Consider the following 17,843-nt stretch of genomic DNA (forward strand, 5'->3'; position numbering starts at 1 on the left):
TTTTTTAATTTGGTTTTTCGAGACAGGGTTTCTCTATAGCTTTTGGTTCTTGTCCTGGAACTTGCTCTGTAGACCAGGCTGGCCTCAAACTCACAGAGATCCACCTGCCTCTGCCTCCCAAGTGCTGGGATTAAAGGTGAGTGCCACCACCGACCAGCTCTGGCGTTTGCTTTCTTTGTGGCAAAAGGTAGCCACTGGGCAAAAAAAATGGCCATTGCTTTGACTGCTAATAGTATGTTGTCCAAAATAGAAGCAGGACAGAAAGGCAACTGCCAAACTTTGCCAAGATAAGGTAGGTCAGTCCTTCAAAATTCCTGCTTCACAGAAAGGTCTGTCAGGTATTATAGGACTACATGCCAAAAATGGATGCTCCAACATTACAGAGGAATCTTGGGTGACTCTCCAGGCAGCCAACTGTTTCTATTGTTTCTATAGTTTTAGAAGTTGTTTGTTCTGCAATTCCTATCCACTCAAGTAGTATTTTACCCTTCTTAGGTCTCTGATGGAGACTGAAAATTAGCTAATTATACTTTTATAGTTTTTCTTGTTACCAAATTCAGAAAAAGAAAACCTACATAAGAGATGCAAAGTTTATAAGGTTGAGAGACATAAAAGTTTACATTGTTTATCGAAGAAATTGTTTTGAGGTCTAAAAAGATAGCTATAAGATGATAATATAAGTTATGATTGAAAATGGTTTGGGGAGCTGAAGAGATGGTTAAGAGCACTGGCTGTTCTTCCAGAGGCCCTGAGTTCAATTCCCAGCAACCACATGAAATCTGGTGCCCTCTTCTGGCATGCAGGCATACATAGAGGCAGAATGTTGTATACATAATAAGTAAATATCAAAAAATGGTTTAGATATAAAACTTTAGACTCACCAAAAAGGATAGATAATGGAATATTTTCCTTAAGTTTACCAAATACAAATTAACTGGACATTTTAAATGTAATTCCTACATGATAATTGTTCTTATTGTATATAGCTTTACTGTGTTCACAGTTAAAATCTTTCTTTTATACAAGAAAGGGGAAATGTTGTGAAATATTCCTTTACACTGTGTGAAGATGTGTCACTATTATTGGTTTAATAAAAAGTTAAATGATCACTAGCTAGGGAGAGGTACAGCCCAGACTTCTAGACAGAGAGCTCTGGGAAGAAAAAAAAATGGTGCCAGCTGGATGCAAGAGAAAACAAGACATGCAGGAGGAAAGAGAAAAAAAGCCACGAGTGACATGGCAACATGTTGACGAACAAAAATGGGTTCATTTGAGTTATAAGAGCTAGGGGCACAAGCCTAAATTATAGGCCCAGCTTTCACAATAATAAATCTCCATGTCATTATTTGTGAGCTGGTGGTTCCAATGAGAAAGATCATCTACAAGTAGCAAAATAAACATTACGTAGTAGCAACAAACATGATTTTATGGTTGAGGGTCGCCACAACATGAAGAACTGTACTAAAGGCCTTAGGAAGGTTGAAAAACCACAACCTCACAACAATGTCATGAAATGCAGTAGACACTCCATTCACTGGTAAATAAGAGAGTTAAGACTTGAAACCAGGGTTGGAGAGATGGTTCAATGGTTAAGAGCACTGGCTATTCTTCCAGAGGTCCTGAGTTCAATTCTCAGCAACCACATGGTGGCTCACAACCATCTGTAATTAGATCTGGTTCCCTCTTCTGGCCTGTAGGAATATATACAGACAGAACACTGTATACATAATAAAAAAAATATTTAGAAAATAATAACATATAAAATGAGGCTTGGGGAAGATGAAGACACTATATAGGATTCCTGAAGATGGGACAAAAATTAGCAACAAAAATTCAGTAAACCCTTTCTGTATTTTGCAGGGGTTCTGTTTCTTTTGGGGGTCTAATAGTGAAATATTGCAAGGGGGCAACAAAAAACAAGGAAATAAATTCAAAAAAAAAAAACAAGCAAAAAAAGTGACTATATGAGCTAGACAACAATAGGGACCCTAAGAGAGACATACATGGATCTAAACTACATAGGATGTAGAAAACGACAAGATCTCCTGAGTAAAGTGGGAGCATGAGGATCATGGGATGATGGAGGAGAGTCATCTGTTTTGTGTTGATTTCACTGGTTAAATAAAGAAACTGCCTTGGCCCTTTAATAGGACAGAAAACTAGGTAGGCGGAGTAGACAGACAGAATTCTGGGAGAAAGAAAGCCCAGTCAGGCAGTCACCATGATTCTTCCACCTGACACAGACGCAGGTTAAGATCCTCCCTGGTTAGCCACCTCGTGGTGCTACACAGGTTAGATCAATATGTAAGAGCTAGCCAATAAGAGGTTAAAACTAATGGGCCAAGCAGTGTTTAAAAGAATACAGTTTCCGTGTAGTTATTTTGGGTAAAGCTAGCCATGCGGAGCTGGGCAGGTACACAGCCCACAGCTCCTACAACAATGGGAGAGGGTAGAAGGGGAGAGAAGAGAAAAGGAGGGGAGCAGAGAAATACAGTTCAATAAAAACAATTAAAAAAAAGAAAATTAAAAAAAAAACTGACTAGAAATAAGCCAAGCTAAGGCTAAGCATCCATAAGAAAAAAAGAAACTATTGATGAAAACATACGTACCTTAAAAATTTAGAGTTGGTCAGGATAGAGAGATACACAGAAAGGTAGAAGGGAGAGAAATTCAGTTTAAGGAGTTTGGTTAGAGATGGTGGAGGAAAAGGAAGGAGACTTCTGAGAAGTTGGTAGAGGAAGCCGATAAACTGGGTGCTTTCTCTGCCTCTCTGACCTGGCAGACTTTCACCCTAGCATCTGGCGCCTTAGTCTTTACTGATCCTGAATCTTTATTAAAAAAACTGAACAACTGAGATTTTGTTAAAAACAACAAAGGACGCCAGGTAGCGGTGGTGCATGCCTTTAATCCCAGCACTTGGAAAGCAAAGGCAGGAGGATCTTTGAGAGTTCAAGGCCACCCTGGTCTTCAGAGTTCTAGGACAGCCAGGATAGGTACACAGAGAAACCTTGTCTCAAAAAACAAACAAAAAATGACAATCATGGTACCACTGATCAAAATGAAAGATCAAGAGGAAGAGTAGTTCTAGCACTTAGGAGGCTCAGGGAGGAAGATCTTGATTTTAAGGCCAATCTGGACAGCAAAACCCTGTTTCTTTCTTTTTAAAATTTTATGTGTATGAGTGGTGTGTGTGTGTATAAAACGCATGCATGCCTGGTGCAGTTGGAGGGCAAAAGAGAATATCAGATTCCCTGAAAGTGGAATTACAGATGGTTATGAGCTGCCATGTAGGTGTTGGAAACTGAACTCAGATCCTCTCAAAGATCGGCTAGTACCCTTAACCACTGAGCCATAGCTCCAGCACAAGACCCTGTATATTTTCAAAATACAAAACCCAAAAGAGCTTAATTGATTTGGTTCTGTTTCATTATTGTTTTATTGGCAGCTCTCTGGATCTTTTCCTATTTTAAAGACTTTTGTTTTGTTTATCAAGCCAGAGTTTCACTGGGGCTTTGCAGTCTGTCCTAGAACTCGCTCTTGTAGACCAGGCTGGCCTCAAACTCACAGAGATCTGCCTGCTTCTGCCCCCTGAGTATTGGGATTAAAGGTGTTTGTCACCATTGCCTGGCTATTTTTTTAAAATTTTATGTGTATGGGTGGTTTGCCTGTATGTATGAATGTTCACCACCTACATGCAGTTGCCTGAAGAGGCCAGTGGATCCTGTGGAACTGGAGTTATAAGGCACCTAATATGGATGCGGGGAATTGAACCTGGGTCCTCCACAAGAGCATTAAGTGCTCTTAACTCAGCCAACTCTCTAGCCCCAAAACACCTAGTTTTGATGGGGGGAAAAGATGATTCTACTTAAATAGGTTTCATTCAACTGCTTTTAGGAAACCCATGTTGTCCACAAAGAGATAGAAGTGTATTGAATCTGGAAAAAGCTGACATTAATGGCATGGACCTCTCAGTGTTAATTGAGGACAACTGTCATTCCTTTCTATCTCTAACTAATAAACCCCTGCTATTACCACTTTTTGCCTGAACCAGAAGGAACCCAACAGCACTTTAAAAAAAATCAGCCAAGATTTTGATGACTCGAGACAGCAGCTCTGAGCACTCACCATTCCAAGGAGGAGGCTTCCAGTGGGCTGTTTCCTTGGAGGGGTACATGACAGCTCCCGCAAACTGCTTTGCCCATTCTATATCTGGCTGCCATTGCCGAGCGCCTCTGAGGAATTAAAGATAGATCCTATGCAAACAGCACGAACCGTGTGCTTGGTTCCTCTGTCCCCATTCACTGTTTTTTCAAAAGTGTTTTTAAATTTTAATTTAATTACCACATTTCTCCCTTTTCTCCCGCTCCAAACCCTCCCATATGCCCCTCCCAAACTCCTTCAAATCCATGGCCTTTTTTTCACTAATTGCTATTGCATGCGTTCATATATTCGTATATGCATATATGTTCCTAACTATCCTATTCACTCTTATGCAGATGGGTCCAAAGAAGGGAGACCCGTATTGCAGGGCTGTGCTCTTCAATGCCATAGTGCAGTTTTGGACACACAAAGCTGGGGTCCAAGCATGAATACGAATGTTGAGAACAGCATTTGTTCATGGTAAATCTAAGATTACTAAGAGAGAGGAAGGAGAGAAGGAGGACGGAGAGAAAGAAAATGCAAACTGGCATATGCGAGCGAAAGATAGGAACTAGGGGAAAGAGGGCTCGGCGAGGAGGGGGTCTCCCTTCCGAAACGAAAGGAAGTACGCTCAAGTCATTAATTTGTTAGGCAAGGTCTTCCGCCTCACCTATTTCGCCTCTGGTAAAACAAACTCACCCCTCTCCCCGCTTGCCCCATCCTCCGTTACAGGAGGGACACTGTATCTAGGGACCTGAGAAACCTGGCCTGCGCAAGGAGGGTCAGAGGCCTGGGTCATTCTTTCCTCAGGGGTCACAGGGCCCTTGAGATGTCCTCAGACTCGAGAAATCCTAGTTTCGAAGAGAACGCAGGCAGGAACGGCCTCCTCCTCACCTGCTGGGCTGACTCGGCAGTCGGACCCCAGACCCGGGCCGCAGCACCTGAGCCCCGACACCGCGGAGGCAGCACACAGCCCGCAGTGCCGCCATCTTTCCCGGGCTGCAGATCGTAAGAAGGAGAACCGGGCGGAAGTGAATCCCGTGCGCCTCCTTGTGGGCTTCTCTTCTATTGGCACAATGGGGCCACCATCTTGGAAGCTGGCAGGGCGGTCAATTGCGAACGCAACAACATCCGGATTTCGCTTCTCCGGCTCACTTGCGCTTAAATAACTACGACTGCTGTCATCTTTAGTAAGGACGTCCCTCCTGCGGCTTTTCTAGGCGTAAGAGAAATTAACTGCTCTCTCCTGAGGCAACTCCGCAGTGAATCCCACACTTCGCGCTGAGTCCACACTCTGCACTCGAATTTACAACTGCGCTCCCTCTAGGACTCCGCTGCACATTCTGCATAGGTGTTCCTTCACTATTCCTTTCCATCTTCGTCATTCTTCTGCGGTAGTCCTCACGGCTTTCCGATTTTTCTGAAGGCTCAGGTTTTGAGAACGGTCCTTTCTTTACGGAATCCAAGAGTTAATTCCCAGATGTCCGAAATCAGAATTATGGAAAGAGATTGTGGAAAAGTTCAGTTGGGTCTGAGAGCTAGCCAAAACAAAAAGGAATCGAAGGCCAAGACCACCAGCATTGGTAGTGTCGTGCAAGGGTGTGGAGCCACCTTTTTACAAATGGAGATCCTCTGTCAGTGACCCTTCTATCCCTACAGAATCACAGATTCAGGAAGCGTTCTTAGTGATAGCTGGTACCCTACTTCCATTCAGGACAGTCTCACCCTGCCACAGTCCTTCTCAGAAGGATCTAATAACATAGAAATGTAATAATAACAGGACTCTGGGCCTAATTCTGTATGGACAAAGAGTTTTCCTGCCCTGGAGGCTGATTTTTGTCTCTTTTTTTCTTTCTTTCTTTTTTCTTCTTTTTTTTTTCTTTTTGTCTCCAAGCCCAGCTCCAGCTGGGCCACCCACTCTTTGAGGTTCTACAGTTTTCTCATTGGAAAGAGGCCTCCCCCACACCTCCCCCAGACAGGGTCTCTGGGATATAGCCCACCAGCAGTGCAGCTGGGTGGAGCAGACCGACCAGGGGAGTGGCACTGAGAATTCTTAGCTGTAGAGGAAGAGGAGAAAGCCAGATTTCTAGGCTGAAAATTGACCTAATGGGAACCATACCAAAGGGTGGGGCTAGAGATCCCTGGGCTGTGGGAACTGACCAAGACTTGATGTAGACAAGGCAACCCCCCAGAAAGCCAGGGCAGAGGCTTGGTCCCCCTACCCTCTACATCCCCTCCCTTTTCTAGGCCTTCTTCCCTGCAATATAATTTAAACACTAAATGCAATAATGATGAGAGGAGGGGTTACTCGTTTTTGTGTTAATGCAGCCTATGAGAAGACAGACTCTAGTTTGCTTAGCCCTGGGGGTAGTCTAAGCTGAAACTGGGATGAGGACTCTTGGGGGGCTGCCTAGAACACTGCATCTTTTGTGCCTTCTCCCTTCTGCCAACACCCCCCACATGCTGTAGCTGCCACTCTATGGCCTTTTGTCTTGCCTTGCTCACTCACCCTCTTTGTTCTCATCTCCCGATGGGGGGATGGAAAGAAGCAATAAGAGCACCCTGGTGACAGCTCCTCTTGCCCCTGTCCCTTCTGGTCCCTCATCCCTTGTGTGACTCCTCCAGCCTCAACCCCTCTGCTCAGGACCAGGGAGGGCCAGGGCATGTGATGAGGTCAAGAGGAGAGACTAGAAGTCACCACAGGGCGGGTAATTCAGGAAGTGATAGGCACCAGGGCAGGTATTAGTGACTGGAGCAGGAAGGGAGGGGGAGAGGAAGCCTTCTGATGAATACGATGGATGTCCAATCCATCGGGGACAGGAGGTGACAAGGCAGAGAATGAATAAAGGGGATGGGGTAGGAGAGGTGGTGCTTCTCTGGGAAAGGGAAGGGACTGCTGAGTGTACTCTCCTTCCTGGGGATTTCCTGGGGAAACAAGTGGACACAGGGTGGAGTGGACAGAAATTGCCCCACTGCTGAACCCTTTGCTTCCTTGCCTTCAGAGTCAGCTATTAATTTCCTTAGTCCCCTCCAGTTCTGAATCAGAGAAGTCATTAGCTCCCTTCTCTAACACCCCACACGTGTACCCACCAATCACTAGCCCCATTCCAGGTTCGAGGCTCCTGTTTCTCTTAGTACCCTCAAATGCTATCTGCAGTCTCTCCCTCTGTCCCATGGAGAATGAGGAGTCAAAGATTACTAGATATTCCAGGAACCACTGGATTCGAAATGTGGGGGAGGGGGGAGCAGGGATTGACTTTGAGTAATCTGGATTCCCAAGAGAGCAGGTCTTGTCTAGGTGAGAGGCTGGCTGACCTGAGGAAGGGGGAGGGTTTGGGGTAGTTGGGAGTAGGTAGGAACAGAGCCAAGAGCCTGGGGGAAGCTACTGGGAGCTGAGCCAGGGGAATGGGCAGTCAGGAAGTCGGGGAGGAGGAGGCCTAGGGTGGAATGACTGTTCCATGCTTTGGATAGGGTAGGGGTAACTCAGGAAGGCATAGCAGAGGGGGGAGAGAGAGAAAGCGAGCAGAAAAGATATACTCTGGATCTTCCTCCTCTAAAAAGAAAAGTAGTTGACTTGACTCCTCCTTTGCCATCTGTTTATTTTCATCCCAACAGAAAGGTCCTGACTGCTGTCTCCTGCTTTCCTGTCTCTACTGCCTCTTCCACTTGGTCCCATCCTCTCTTCTCTCTTAATACTTCTTTACCTGTTCGCCACTTCCTTTTAAACCCAGACAGCTTGAAATCAACCTCTGGGGTAGAGGGCAGCAAAAATGACATGTGAGGGCGTCTAGGCTATTCCAGGCTGGACAGTAGGGACATGAATTCTCCCAGGACAGAATCTCATCTGTGTGTGTTCGCCAGGCCCTTTCCCCGAGTCCCTGCTTCCCTTGGGGCTCTGTCCCACCAAAAAGGGAAAGAGACAGCTGAGGGCTGCTGGTGGGATTTGGGGAAAGGATGTGTCATCAGCTGGCTCGGTGCCCATAATGCATCTGGTTGCTAGAGATTCCCTTCCCCTGGGCAAGTCCCTCTTTTTTTTTTTTTCCTTTCTTTTTAAGGGAAAGAAAAAAAAGGAAAAGAAAAGAAACAACTAAGGTCTTTGGGAAGCGATGATACATGCGTCCGAGTCCCACTGACTGAGCTTCTGGCTGAGTGGCTTACAGATCAGCCAATCACACACAGAGGGAGGCTCGGGATGCTTAAAAGAGCTGGCGGGGGGAGAGAGACTGGGGAGAACCCGGGGGAGACCCACTGATACACAGAAAGGAAAGAGATTGATGAGAAGAGAGACAGAGACAAAGAGACAGCAAAGGGAGGCAGAGACAGAGCAGGCACTGAGGGAAAGCCACAACTGGGCAGAGGGAGAAGCCAGAGAAGCTGAAGAAGACACAGATAGGGAGAGACAAAGACCCAGGAGAGAAGGGCACAGGAGGAAGTTTTGGAGGAGAGAGGTCCTTAGGCGCATTTCTAGAGCCCAGGGACTGTTTTCTTCATCTTCTCTGAACATCCCTAGCCCCTCTAAAAACTTCGCCTCAGATTTTGGCACAAATCCGAGCCCCTCCGGCTTTAACGAGGAGTTTTCCATAGTTAGGGTGGGGAGGATTTGATGCCTCCAATGGCCTCAATCCATCCCAGCTGCAGCACCGGTACCATGTCCCAGATGGGCTTGCATCCCGGGAGGGGCTTGACTGGGCACTGGCTGAGAAGAACCCAACTCCGCTTGCAGCTTCACACAGTGCCTTTCTCTGGTCTGGAGTGGAGGCGGTCGCTGGTGCTGCTGCTGGCCTCCCTCTTGCCCTTAGCCTGGGCAGCCAGCCCCCTCCCTCGGGAGGAGGAAATCGTGTTTCCAGAGAAGCTCAATGGCAGCATCTTGCCTGGCTCAGGTACCCCTGCCAGGCTGCTGTACCGCTTGCCAGCCTTTGGGGAGGTGCTACTACTAGAATTAGAGCAGGACCCTGGGGTCCAGGTAGAAGGGCTGACAGTGCAGTACCTGGGCCAGGCACCTGAGATGCTGGGCGGGGCAGAGCCAGGTACCTACCTGACTGGCACCATCAATGGAGATCCGGAGTCGGTGGCATCTCTGCACTGGGACGGGGGAGCCCTACTAGGGGTGTTGCAGTACCGAGGGGCTGAACTTCACCTCCAGCCTCTGGAGGGAGGCTCCCTTAACTCTGCTGGGGGACCAGGGGCTCACATCCTACGTCGGAAGAGTCCTGACAGCAGCCAAGGTCCCATGTGCAACGTCAAGGCTCCTTCTGGGAGCCCCAATCCCATTCCCCGAAGAACCAAGGTAGGCAACCGTGGAGTTTTTGTCCTGTATTATCCTCCCGCCAAGTCTGTCCTACTGACCCCTATTCACCCTCTCTCCTCCCACTTCCACTTCTAGCTTTTCAGCCTTTCTCCTCTCTGCCTTTCCTATCTCCACTACCCTTACTTTGAAAAGTGTTGGCTTCTCCCTGCCTTCGCCATTTGCTTTGCTCTGAGGATTCCCCGAGGTAACACAGATCCTCTGGGCTGTAACGACCTCCCCACCACACCCCGCCCCTTCCTGGCTGCGGAGTCTCCTGCTGACACAGTTCCCAGCAGTAAAGCTCTCCCAACAGCCTGTTGGCCTAGGCTCTTTTCTCTGCCCCAGTGATTTTTACCCCCACCCCCAGCTAGAGAAGTGAAGTTTGAGGCCTGATGGGGTTGGGTTTTTTTGGCTTCTGACGTTGCCTTTAAAATTGTTCTGGCAAATGGCGAAGTAGGCCAGGCGAGGGGAAGCATCCATACCTCTGGGTCAATCCTCTTCCCACACTGTGGGCTGGCTGCTAGGCTGCAGGAGGCGCCATCCTTTCCTCCCTCCCACTCCTGGGTCTCCCCCTTTTTTTCTCTCCCCCCCTTCTCTAGCTTTAATCCAGACCAGACGCTCCTTCCACACCCGCCACGCTGAGATCTGGCCGTGACCCTAGCTGCTGACTGAATTGTTCCTCCAACCACATAGGGCAGACACGTCGGTCGTCGGTCGTTGTCACAGCCCAGCCCTCTCTCTAGCTCTGCTTCGACAACCCCTGCCACACTCAGGGACCCCAGTGCCCCTCCCCAAAGCAATCCCAGCTGCTTTTCACCTCTGGGGCCCACTCAGCCCTGAAACGTGGCAAAGCCTTCTCCTCTTTCAGAACAACAGCTGATTCTTCAACATTACCACAAAAGCCCTGCGCTTTGGGGTTAGGGGGAGGGTCCAAACCAGTCACTTCAGGAATCCTGTGAGGCATGTAAGAGCCAGCTGACTCTGCTGAGTTCTAGACCCAGGAAGAGAGGGAGAGGAGAAGGGATCCATGGGCCTGGGCGGCTATTTCAGGACCCTCCTCTCATTTTTTTTTTTCTTTTTTTCCCCCCTCTCTTCAGCGCTTTGCTTCTCTGAGTAGATTCGTGGAGACACTGGTGGTGGCCGATGACAAGATGGCAGCATTCCATGGTACAGGGTTAAAGCGGTACCTGCTGACAGTTATGGCTGCAGCAGCCAAGGCCTTTAAGCACCCAAGCATCCGAAACCCTGTCAGCTTGGTGGTGACTCGGCTAGTGATCCTGGGGTCAGGCCAGGAAGGGCCCCAAGTGGGGCCGAGTGCAGCCCAGACCCTACGCAGCTTCTGCGCCTGGCAGCGGGGCCTCAACACCCCTGACGACTCAGATCCTGACCACTTTGACACAGCCATTCTCTTCACCCGTCAGGTAAGGCTCCCAGGCAGCACCACACCCAAAGAACCACAACACGAAGACACACTGCCCATACACAAACCTGATGGAAAGGGCGGCCCTAAAGTCGTGCAACATGTACCTGCCCCCAGTCATCCTGCCGTGGGGTGACCATCCAGGCCCTGACCATGCTGGGTCCTCACTAATCTGGGTATCAGCCCCAAGCGTCTTCTGTGCTCCGCCTCCACAGGACCTGTGTGGCGTCTCTACTTGTGACACTCTGGGTATGGCTGATGTGGGCACAGTGTGTGATCCGGCTCGGAGCTGTGCTATTGTGGAGGACGACGGACTCCAGTCAGCCTTCACTGCTGCTCACGAACTGGGTAAGGGAGCACTGGGACAGTGTGGCCCCTGAAGTGGAACCGAAGGGTACCAGGGATGCTATAAGGAGCTAAGGTGCTCACTAGAGTGCAAATGGGGGTACCAAGGTATTCTCCTCCTCCTCTTCCTCCCCAGGCCTAGGTCCAAGTTCAATCTCCTTCTCTGTTCTGGGTACAGACAAACATAGATTTTTTTTTCTATTAAAAAAAAGTAGCAGGTGGGAACAACTTTGAACTGTATATATGTACATGAATTACATGTTCAGAAGGAGAGAGAGTAAGGGAATGGGGACTGAGGATTGGGAGTGTTAGCTACAGTGGACAACAAGCAGAAGAGGCCTTTCCTCTGGGGAGAGAAGACAGAGCAATAGGGGCTACACATGGAACCTTCAGAGAACTATAAGGAGATTTGAGATGGGGGAGGGGAGGTGGAGCTAATCAGCAGCAGCTGCAACTAAGCTTATGAGGGACCACCCCCCCTCCCGAGGACACAGGATGGAACCCTTGGACGCTAGCAGGATCTCTTCTCTTACAGGCCATGTCTTCAACATGCTCCATGATAACTCCAAGCCATGTGTTAATCTGAACGGGCAGGGGGGCTCCACTCGCCACGTCATGGCTCCAGTTATGGCTCACGTGGATCCTGAAGAGCCTTGGTCCCCTTGCAGTGCCCGCTTCATCACTGACTTCCTGGACAATGGCTATGGTAAGCAGGGGGCATCTTTCTCAGAATAAGACTCGATTCCTGCCCTCTCCCACTGGGCTCTTCTTTCTGGAACATTCTCTATGGGCCCTATTGGCTCCTCCATGTGTGCTGCCTCTGCTGTACGTGATGGGGTCAGAAATGCTGCTATCTTTGTATGGTTCCCACTCCCTATGAAAACAAATAGCACAGGTAAGGGAGGCAAATACTGGCTGCATACAATTAGAATTCACCTTTAAGCTGGGCAATGGTGGCACACCTTTAATCCTAGCACTTGGGAGGCAGAGGCAGGAGGGTCTCTGAGTAGGAGGCCAGCCCGGTCTAAATGGATTGGCTATAAATCATGTAATTACCTTGTCATTCGATAAAGTGTACAAGACAGCAGAATGACTTTCTCCAAAGTTTATTTCATTTTTTATTTATGTGCTTATATGTGTATGCATACAAGCTTGAAGATGCCCATGGAGGCCAGAAAAAGGGTGTTGGACCCCCTGGAACTGGAGGCAGTTTGTGAGTTACTTGATGCAGGTGCTGGGAACCAAACTCCAGACCTCTCCAAGTGCTCTTAACTGTGGAGCCATCTCTCCAGCTCCCCAAAGTTACTGACTAGAGGCATTCTCAAAAATTCTGTAGATGGGCATGGTGGCACATGCCATTAATCCCAGCACTGAGAGGCAGATGGATCTCTGTGAGTTTGAGACTAGCCTGGTCTATATAGTGAATTTCAGGACAGCCAGGACTGTATAGAAACCATATCGATAAAAAAATGTATAGCAGAACTAAGCAGCATAACATATGCCTATAAACTTAGTATTGGGGAAACTAAGGCAGAAAGATTGCCACATAACTTCCAGGCAAGCTTCGGTTATGTAATAGTGAGTTCCAAGCTATGTGATGCTGTGGAGTGAATGAATCTCTGCCCCCAAGACTCCAAATGGGGTCAGCAAGATGGCTCAGCAGGTTGAGGTGATTGCTGCCAAGCCCAATGACCTGACGACCTCTGCAAGTTGCCCTCTGACCTCCATACATGTGCTGTGGCTTGTGCAGATGAATAAGTGAATATGATAAGAAAAAAAGTTTTCAAAGCCCAAATACTAGAAACAATAATAAATTCTATGGTGAGTAAGATCAGGCGGAAGCGCTTTGGCTCCTGTGCTGACCGAGCTCTATGTTACACGCAGACATGCGGGTTAAGTTACTTGGCTTCTCTGGGTTTGCAGTTAGTTAACCAATAAGTTAGCTATACTAACAGCCATCTCACAGTGGTGTGGTTAGTAAATGAGGTCATGTGGATTCAAGGCTTTACCAGTACTGATCACATAATAAACATCCAATACGGTGTAGCTGAGGGTACCTTAGCCACCAGGCTTCCAGTTGGCAATCCTTAGTGCTCACCTCAGGCTCTTGCTAACTTTGTACCTTAACCCCCCCCTTCCAGGGCACTGTCTCTTAGACAAACCAGAGGCTCCCCTGCATCTGCCAGTGACTTTTCCTGGCAAGGACTACGATGCCGACCGCCAGTGCCAACTGACCTTTGGGCCTGACTCACGCCATTGTCCACAGCTGCCACCACCCTGTGCTGCCCTCTGGTGCTCGGGCCACCTCAACGGCCATGCTATGTGCCAGACTAAGCATTCACCCTGGGCTGACGGTACTCCCTGCGGGTCCGCACAGGCCTGCATGGGCGGCCGCTGTCTTCACGTGGACCAACTCAAGGACTTCGATGTGAGAGCCCAGGGCACGGCTTGGGTGAAAGGCCTGCGGGGAGGAGACTGGTTCTAAACCTAGGAGAGTGTGCTTATCCCACTTCCGTTCTGTGCCTCTGCAGATTCCACAGGCTGGGGGCTGGGGTCCCTGGGGACCATGGGGTGACTGCTCTAGGAGCTGTGGGGGTGGTGTCCAGTTCTCCTCCCGGGACTGCACAAGGCCCGTCCCCCGGAATGGTGGCAAGTACTGCGAGGGTCGCCGTACCCGTTTCCGCTCCTGCAACACTGAGAACTGCCCAACTGGCTCAGGTGAGAGCTGGGAAGGCTGAGAGCCCTGGGAGGGGATGCTAGAGAAGAGGTGCTGTCCCTAGAGTGCCGAACTAAGGTGCTGATTGACTCTGCTTCCGGGGGGGGGGGGTTCTTTATCTTTCTAGAACTGTCCCTGGCAGTCTGTGAGGGAGAGAGATGTCATGCCAGCTAAAGTTCTGAGAGGCTAGGTGGATGGAAGGCTGTGTGGGCTGGTGGGAGGAGAGAGAGGCTCAGTCTGCCCATTTTATCCCTATAGCATTGACCTTCCGTGAGGAGCAGTGTGCTGCCTACAACCACAGGACGGACCTCTTCAAGAGCTTCCCAGGGCCCATGGACTGGGTCCCACGCTACACAGGTGTAGCCCCACGAGACCAGTGCAAACTCACCTGCCAGGCTCGGGCACTGGGTTACTACTATGTACTGGAGCCACGGGTGAGGACCAGAAACCTTAGGCCCAGTCAGGGCTTACACGCTTCCCAGTGATCCCCCGGGAAGCGGGGGGGGGGGGGGGGGTCCCTCCAGACCATTGCTGGAGTGCATCACACCACGTCAGCCTGCCTACAGATTCACTGTCTTGTCTGTCCACACCCAGTATTAGGAAGACAAATGCCTAACTCTGGATATGTGGCCGGGGAAGCTGCTCTAACTTGTCGTATCTGTTTCCTTCCTTCTTTGTCCATCCTTTTGTACCCCATTTGGTGAGAATGGAAGCATGTGGCCTTTTGGGGAGGTCCTCAACTCTCCTTTCCATGGAGTCCTCTCTCAAAGTATTGACTCTTGGACAGCCAGTCCTCAATGGACAGACCTCCCAGAAATCACTGACATTTGGACACTCCCTCTGTAATACAGAGTGGCTGGTTCAAGGCAAAGCGTGCCCTGCCTACCAGCTTTGGACCCCCTCCCGTCCCCAGTAGTCTATAGAAAATTCCTACAGGTCTGTTGCCCTCTAGTGTCCATCTGGAGGCCATACCATTAAATTTTTGTTGCTGGGACTAAAAACCCTTGCCTTCTCAGTCTGTGATCTTTCTAAACCTCATAATTTCACCCTTAGAAATCTCATGTAGTAATTGTGGGACCTAGATTTTGTTTATAAAGCATTTTGCACATCACCTGTTTCACAGGCAATGCTGGGAAAACGATCATATTACTATTGTCATTATAATCCTGTAGAGGCTGGGTGGTGGTGGTGCACACCTTTAATCCCAGCATTTGGGAGGCAGAGGCAGGCAGATCTCTGTGAGTTCAAGGCTAGCCTGGTCTACAAGAGCTAGTTCCAGGACAGGCTCCAAAGCTACAGAGAAATCCTGTCTCAAAAAAAAAAAAATGAAAGAAAGAAAGAAATTCCATATAAGTAAAGCCCCACTACACCCCCTTCCTTATCCATTTTTTTTTCTGATACCACTTTCCAGATGTTTAGCTTACAAACCCCTGCCAACTTAGCAAGACCCTTAGCCATGTCCCTCCTCTACTCCTCAGGTGGCAGACGGAACTCCGTGTTCCCCAGACAGCTCTTCAGTCTGTGTCCAGGGGCGCTGTATCCATGCTGGCTGTGACCGGATTATTGGCTCCAAAAAGAAGTTTGACAAGTGCATGGTCTGCGGCGGGAATGGTTCTAGCTGCAGCAAGCAGTCGGGCTCCTTCAGAAAATTCAGGTCTTTTCACCATTTCTGTTTCCCCTCTATTTTCCCGGTTGCTGTAATGGGCTTGGGACTAAATGCTAAAGCAGGAGACAGACGAGCAGACATTACAGTGCAGGGTTCCACACGGTGGACAGAGGGGACACAGGATGCTTGTAAGAGCCTTTGAGGGCACCAGGAAAGGCCTCCCGGGGTGGTGACCTCGGAGCTAAGAGTAGGAATTGGACAGGCCCCTAGGAGGCCGGGACTGGAAAGACACTGGAATAAAAAGCAGCAATAGGAACTGTCCAGTGAGGAAGACACACTTGCTGGTAGCTCTGTTCTCAGGTGGATACGTGTCTCGTGTAAGCCTGAAGAGGCACACACACACTCAGGCAAACACAGTAGGGCAAGCTGAAGGGATTCGAGAAATTCCGAGTTCTTCACGTACTTTTTCCTCACAGGTACGGATACAGTGATGTGGTCACTATCCCCGCCGGGGCCACCCATATTCTTGTACGGCAGCAAGGAGGTTCTGGCCCCAGGAGCATCTACCTGGCCCTGAAGCTTCCAGATGGTTCCTACGCCCTCAATGGTGAATACACGCTGATGCCCTCCGCCACGGATGTAACACTTCCTGGGGCAGTCAGTCTGCGCTATAGCGGAGCCACGGCAGCCTCAGAGACACTGTCTGGACATGGGCCTCTGGCCCAACCCTTGACGCTGCAAGTCCTGGTGGCCGGCAACCCACAGAACGCACGTCTGCGGTACAGCTTCTTCGTTCCGCGACCAGTTCCTTCAACACCACGCCCTCCTCCCCAAGACTGGCTGCACCGCCGGGCACAGATTCTGGAGATCATTCGGAAGCGTCCCTGGGCCGGCAGGAAATAACCTCACTCTCCCGGCTGCCCTTTTGGGGTGCCGGGGCCTCGGACTCATTTGGGAAAATGAGGGGGTTCTGCAGCTGCCTCATGCTAAAACACAGCAGGGAAGTGCTGTAGAGGGCGAAACCTGCCCTGCCTCTCTGCCCTAAACTGCAGGCTGGCCCTGCCCTAGCTTCCTGCCCTGGGAGGCAGCGACGTGTAGGTGAATGGAAAGGGGCTAGGAGACGCCCCCTATCTAAACTGCCTCCTCTGCCCTGCAGGTCACAGGAGGGAGAGGGGAAGGCAGGATGGGTCCTGGATTCCAGTTGTATTTATTTAGTATTTATTCGCTTTTATTTAGCACCAGGGAAGGGGACTAAGGTCTTGGGGAAACTCACCCCTTATAGCCCCCACCCTAGCTATGAAATCAGGGTGGTGGTAACAAATATAAGTGGTGTGTGTGTGTCTGTGTGTGCGTGTGTGCATGCATGCGTGTGTTTTTGTATGAGGTACAACCTGTCCTGCTTTCCTCTCCCTGGCTTTTTTTGGCTGGGAAAGGGAGAGCCAAAGGTAGGATTGGTCTTCAGGGAGTGAGGGATTATCATATTTTTAAATGTACAGATCGAAGTCTGCTATTTATATGCCCCTTTGGGGGTCAGACAAATGTGGGTTGCACCTTGGCCCCCACATCTTTGAGCATTTGTTTTCTCGTTTGCCAATAACAATAATACCTCCCTTAGAAATTTGTTGTAAGGGTTAAATAATGTAAATAAAGAACTAGCGTAGCGCCTCACCCTCCACAGGTACTCAGCAAGTGGTGACTGTTATTCTCATCAGCGTTCTGTCTACACTCCCCCATGGAGGGGCTGCCCTGCACTTAAAGCCGACAAGCGTCCATGTCACTTATGCCGTTCTTTATCCCCAGGCTCAGATCCCGTAGCTGTCCGTACTCTAAGATTGGGAGACATTGTCAGAAAAGGCTGTTCTGTCCATCACTTCTGTGGGCACATAATCACCTGAAGCAGACATAATAAACACTTGGCAATATAGCCAACAAGAACATGAAGATACTGGAGAGATGGCTCAGTGGTTAAGAGCATTGCCTGCTCTTCCAAAGGTCCTGAGTTCAATTCCCAGCATCCACATGGTGGCTCACAACCATCTGTAATGAGGTCTGGCGCCCTCTTCTGGCCTGCAGGCATACAAGTAGACAGAATACTGTATACTAAATAAATAAATATTTAAAAAAAAAAAAAAAGAACATGAAGATACAGAAACCAAAAACCCAACTCCCTCAACACAAACAAGAGTGTAGTTGTAGCTGGGTGGTGGTGGCGCACGTCTTTTAATCCCAGCACTCGGGAGGCAGAGGCAGGCGGATCTCTGTGAGTTCGAGACCAGTCTGGTCTACAAGAGCTAGTTACAGGACAGGCTCCAAAACCACAGAGAAACCC

General features: G+C 49.2%; 2 protein-coding genes and 1 long non-coding RNA gene across 3 annotated transcripts in view; 1 reads left to right on the top strand and 2 right to left on the bottom strand.

Moving 5' to 3' along the window:
• Positions 1-5,193, bottom strand: part of Ndufs2 (NADH:ubiquinone oxidoreductase core subunit S2) — an 18,084-nt gene extending 12,891 nt beyond the window's left edge. Inside the window, exons 1-2 of the mRNA XM_050143050.1 lie at positions 5,035-5,193; positions 4,126-4,232 (exon numbers count right to left, since the gene is read on the bottom strand). Of these exons, the coding sequence (XP_049999007.1) occupies positions 4,126-4,232; positions 5,035-5,129 (202 nt within the window). The 5' untranslated portion in view covers positions 5,130-5,193. The remainder of the gene's footprint in view (positions 1-4,125; positions 4,233-5,034) is intronic.
• Positions 5,194-5,995: 802 nt separating this feature from the next.
• Positions 5,996-9,302, bottom strand: LOC126502210 (uncharacterized). Its single transcript, XR_007591861.1, has 2 exons — positions 9,176-9,302; positions 5,996-6,197 (listed from the first exon to the last, which is right to left on the bottom strand). It is a non-coding gene; the product is annotated as an uncharacterized lncRNA (long non-coding RNA).
• Adamts4 (ADAM metallopeptidase with thrombospondin type 1 motif 4) lies at positions 6,230-17,199 on the top strand. The gene is made up of 9 exons (XM_050143049.1): positions 6,230-9,427; positions 10,525-10,848; positions 11,063-11,195; positions 11,728-11,898; positions 13,334-13,620; positions 13,724-13,910; positions 14,167-14,342; positions 15,387-15,562; positions 15,991-17,199. The coding sequence occupies exons 1-9, from the start codon at positions 8,744-8,746 to the stop codon at positions 16,415-16,417; spliced, it is 2,565 nt and encodes an 854-aa protein (XP_049999006.1). The 5' UTR covers positions 6,230-8,743; the 3' UTR covers positions 16,418-17,199.
• Positions 17,200-17,843: the final 644 nt, after the last annotated feature.

This window comes from Alexandromys fortis, unplaced genomic scaffold (genome assembly GCF_014885135.2).
Source record: "Alexandromys fortis isolate MF-2015 unplaced genomic scaffold, M_Fortis_MF-2015_v1.1 scaffold_51, whole genome shotgun sequence".
Lineage (NCBI taxonomy): Eukaryota > Metazoa > Chordata > Mammalia > Rodentia > Cricetidae > Alexandromys > Alexandromys fortis.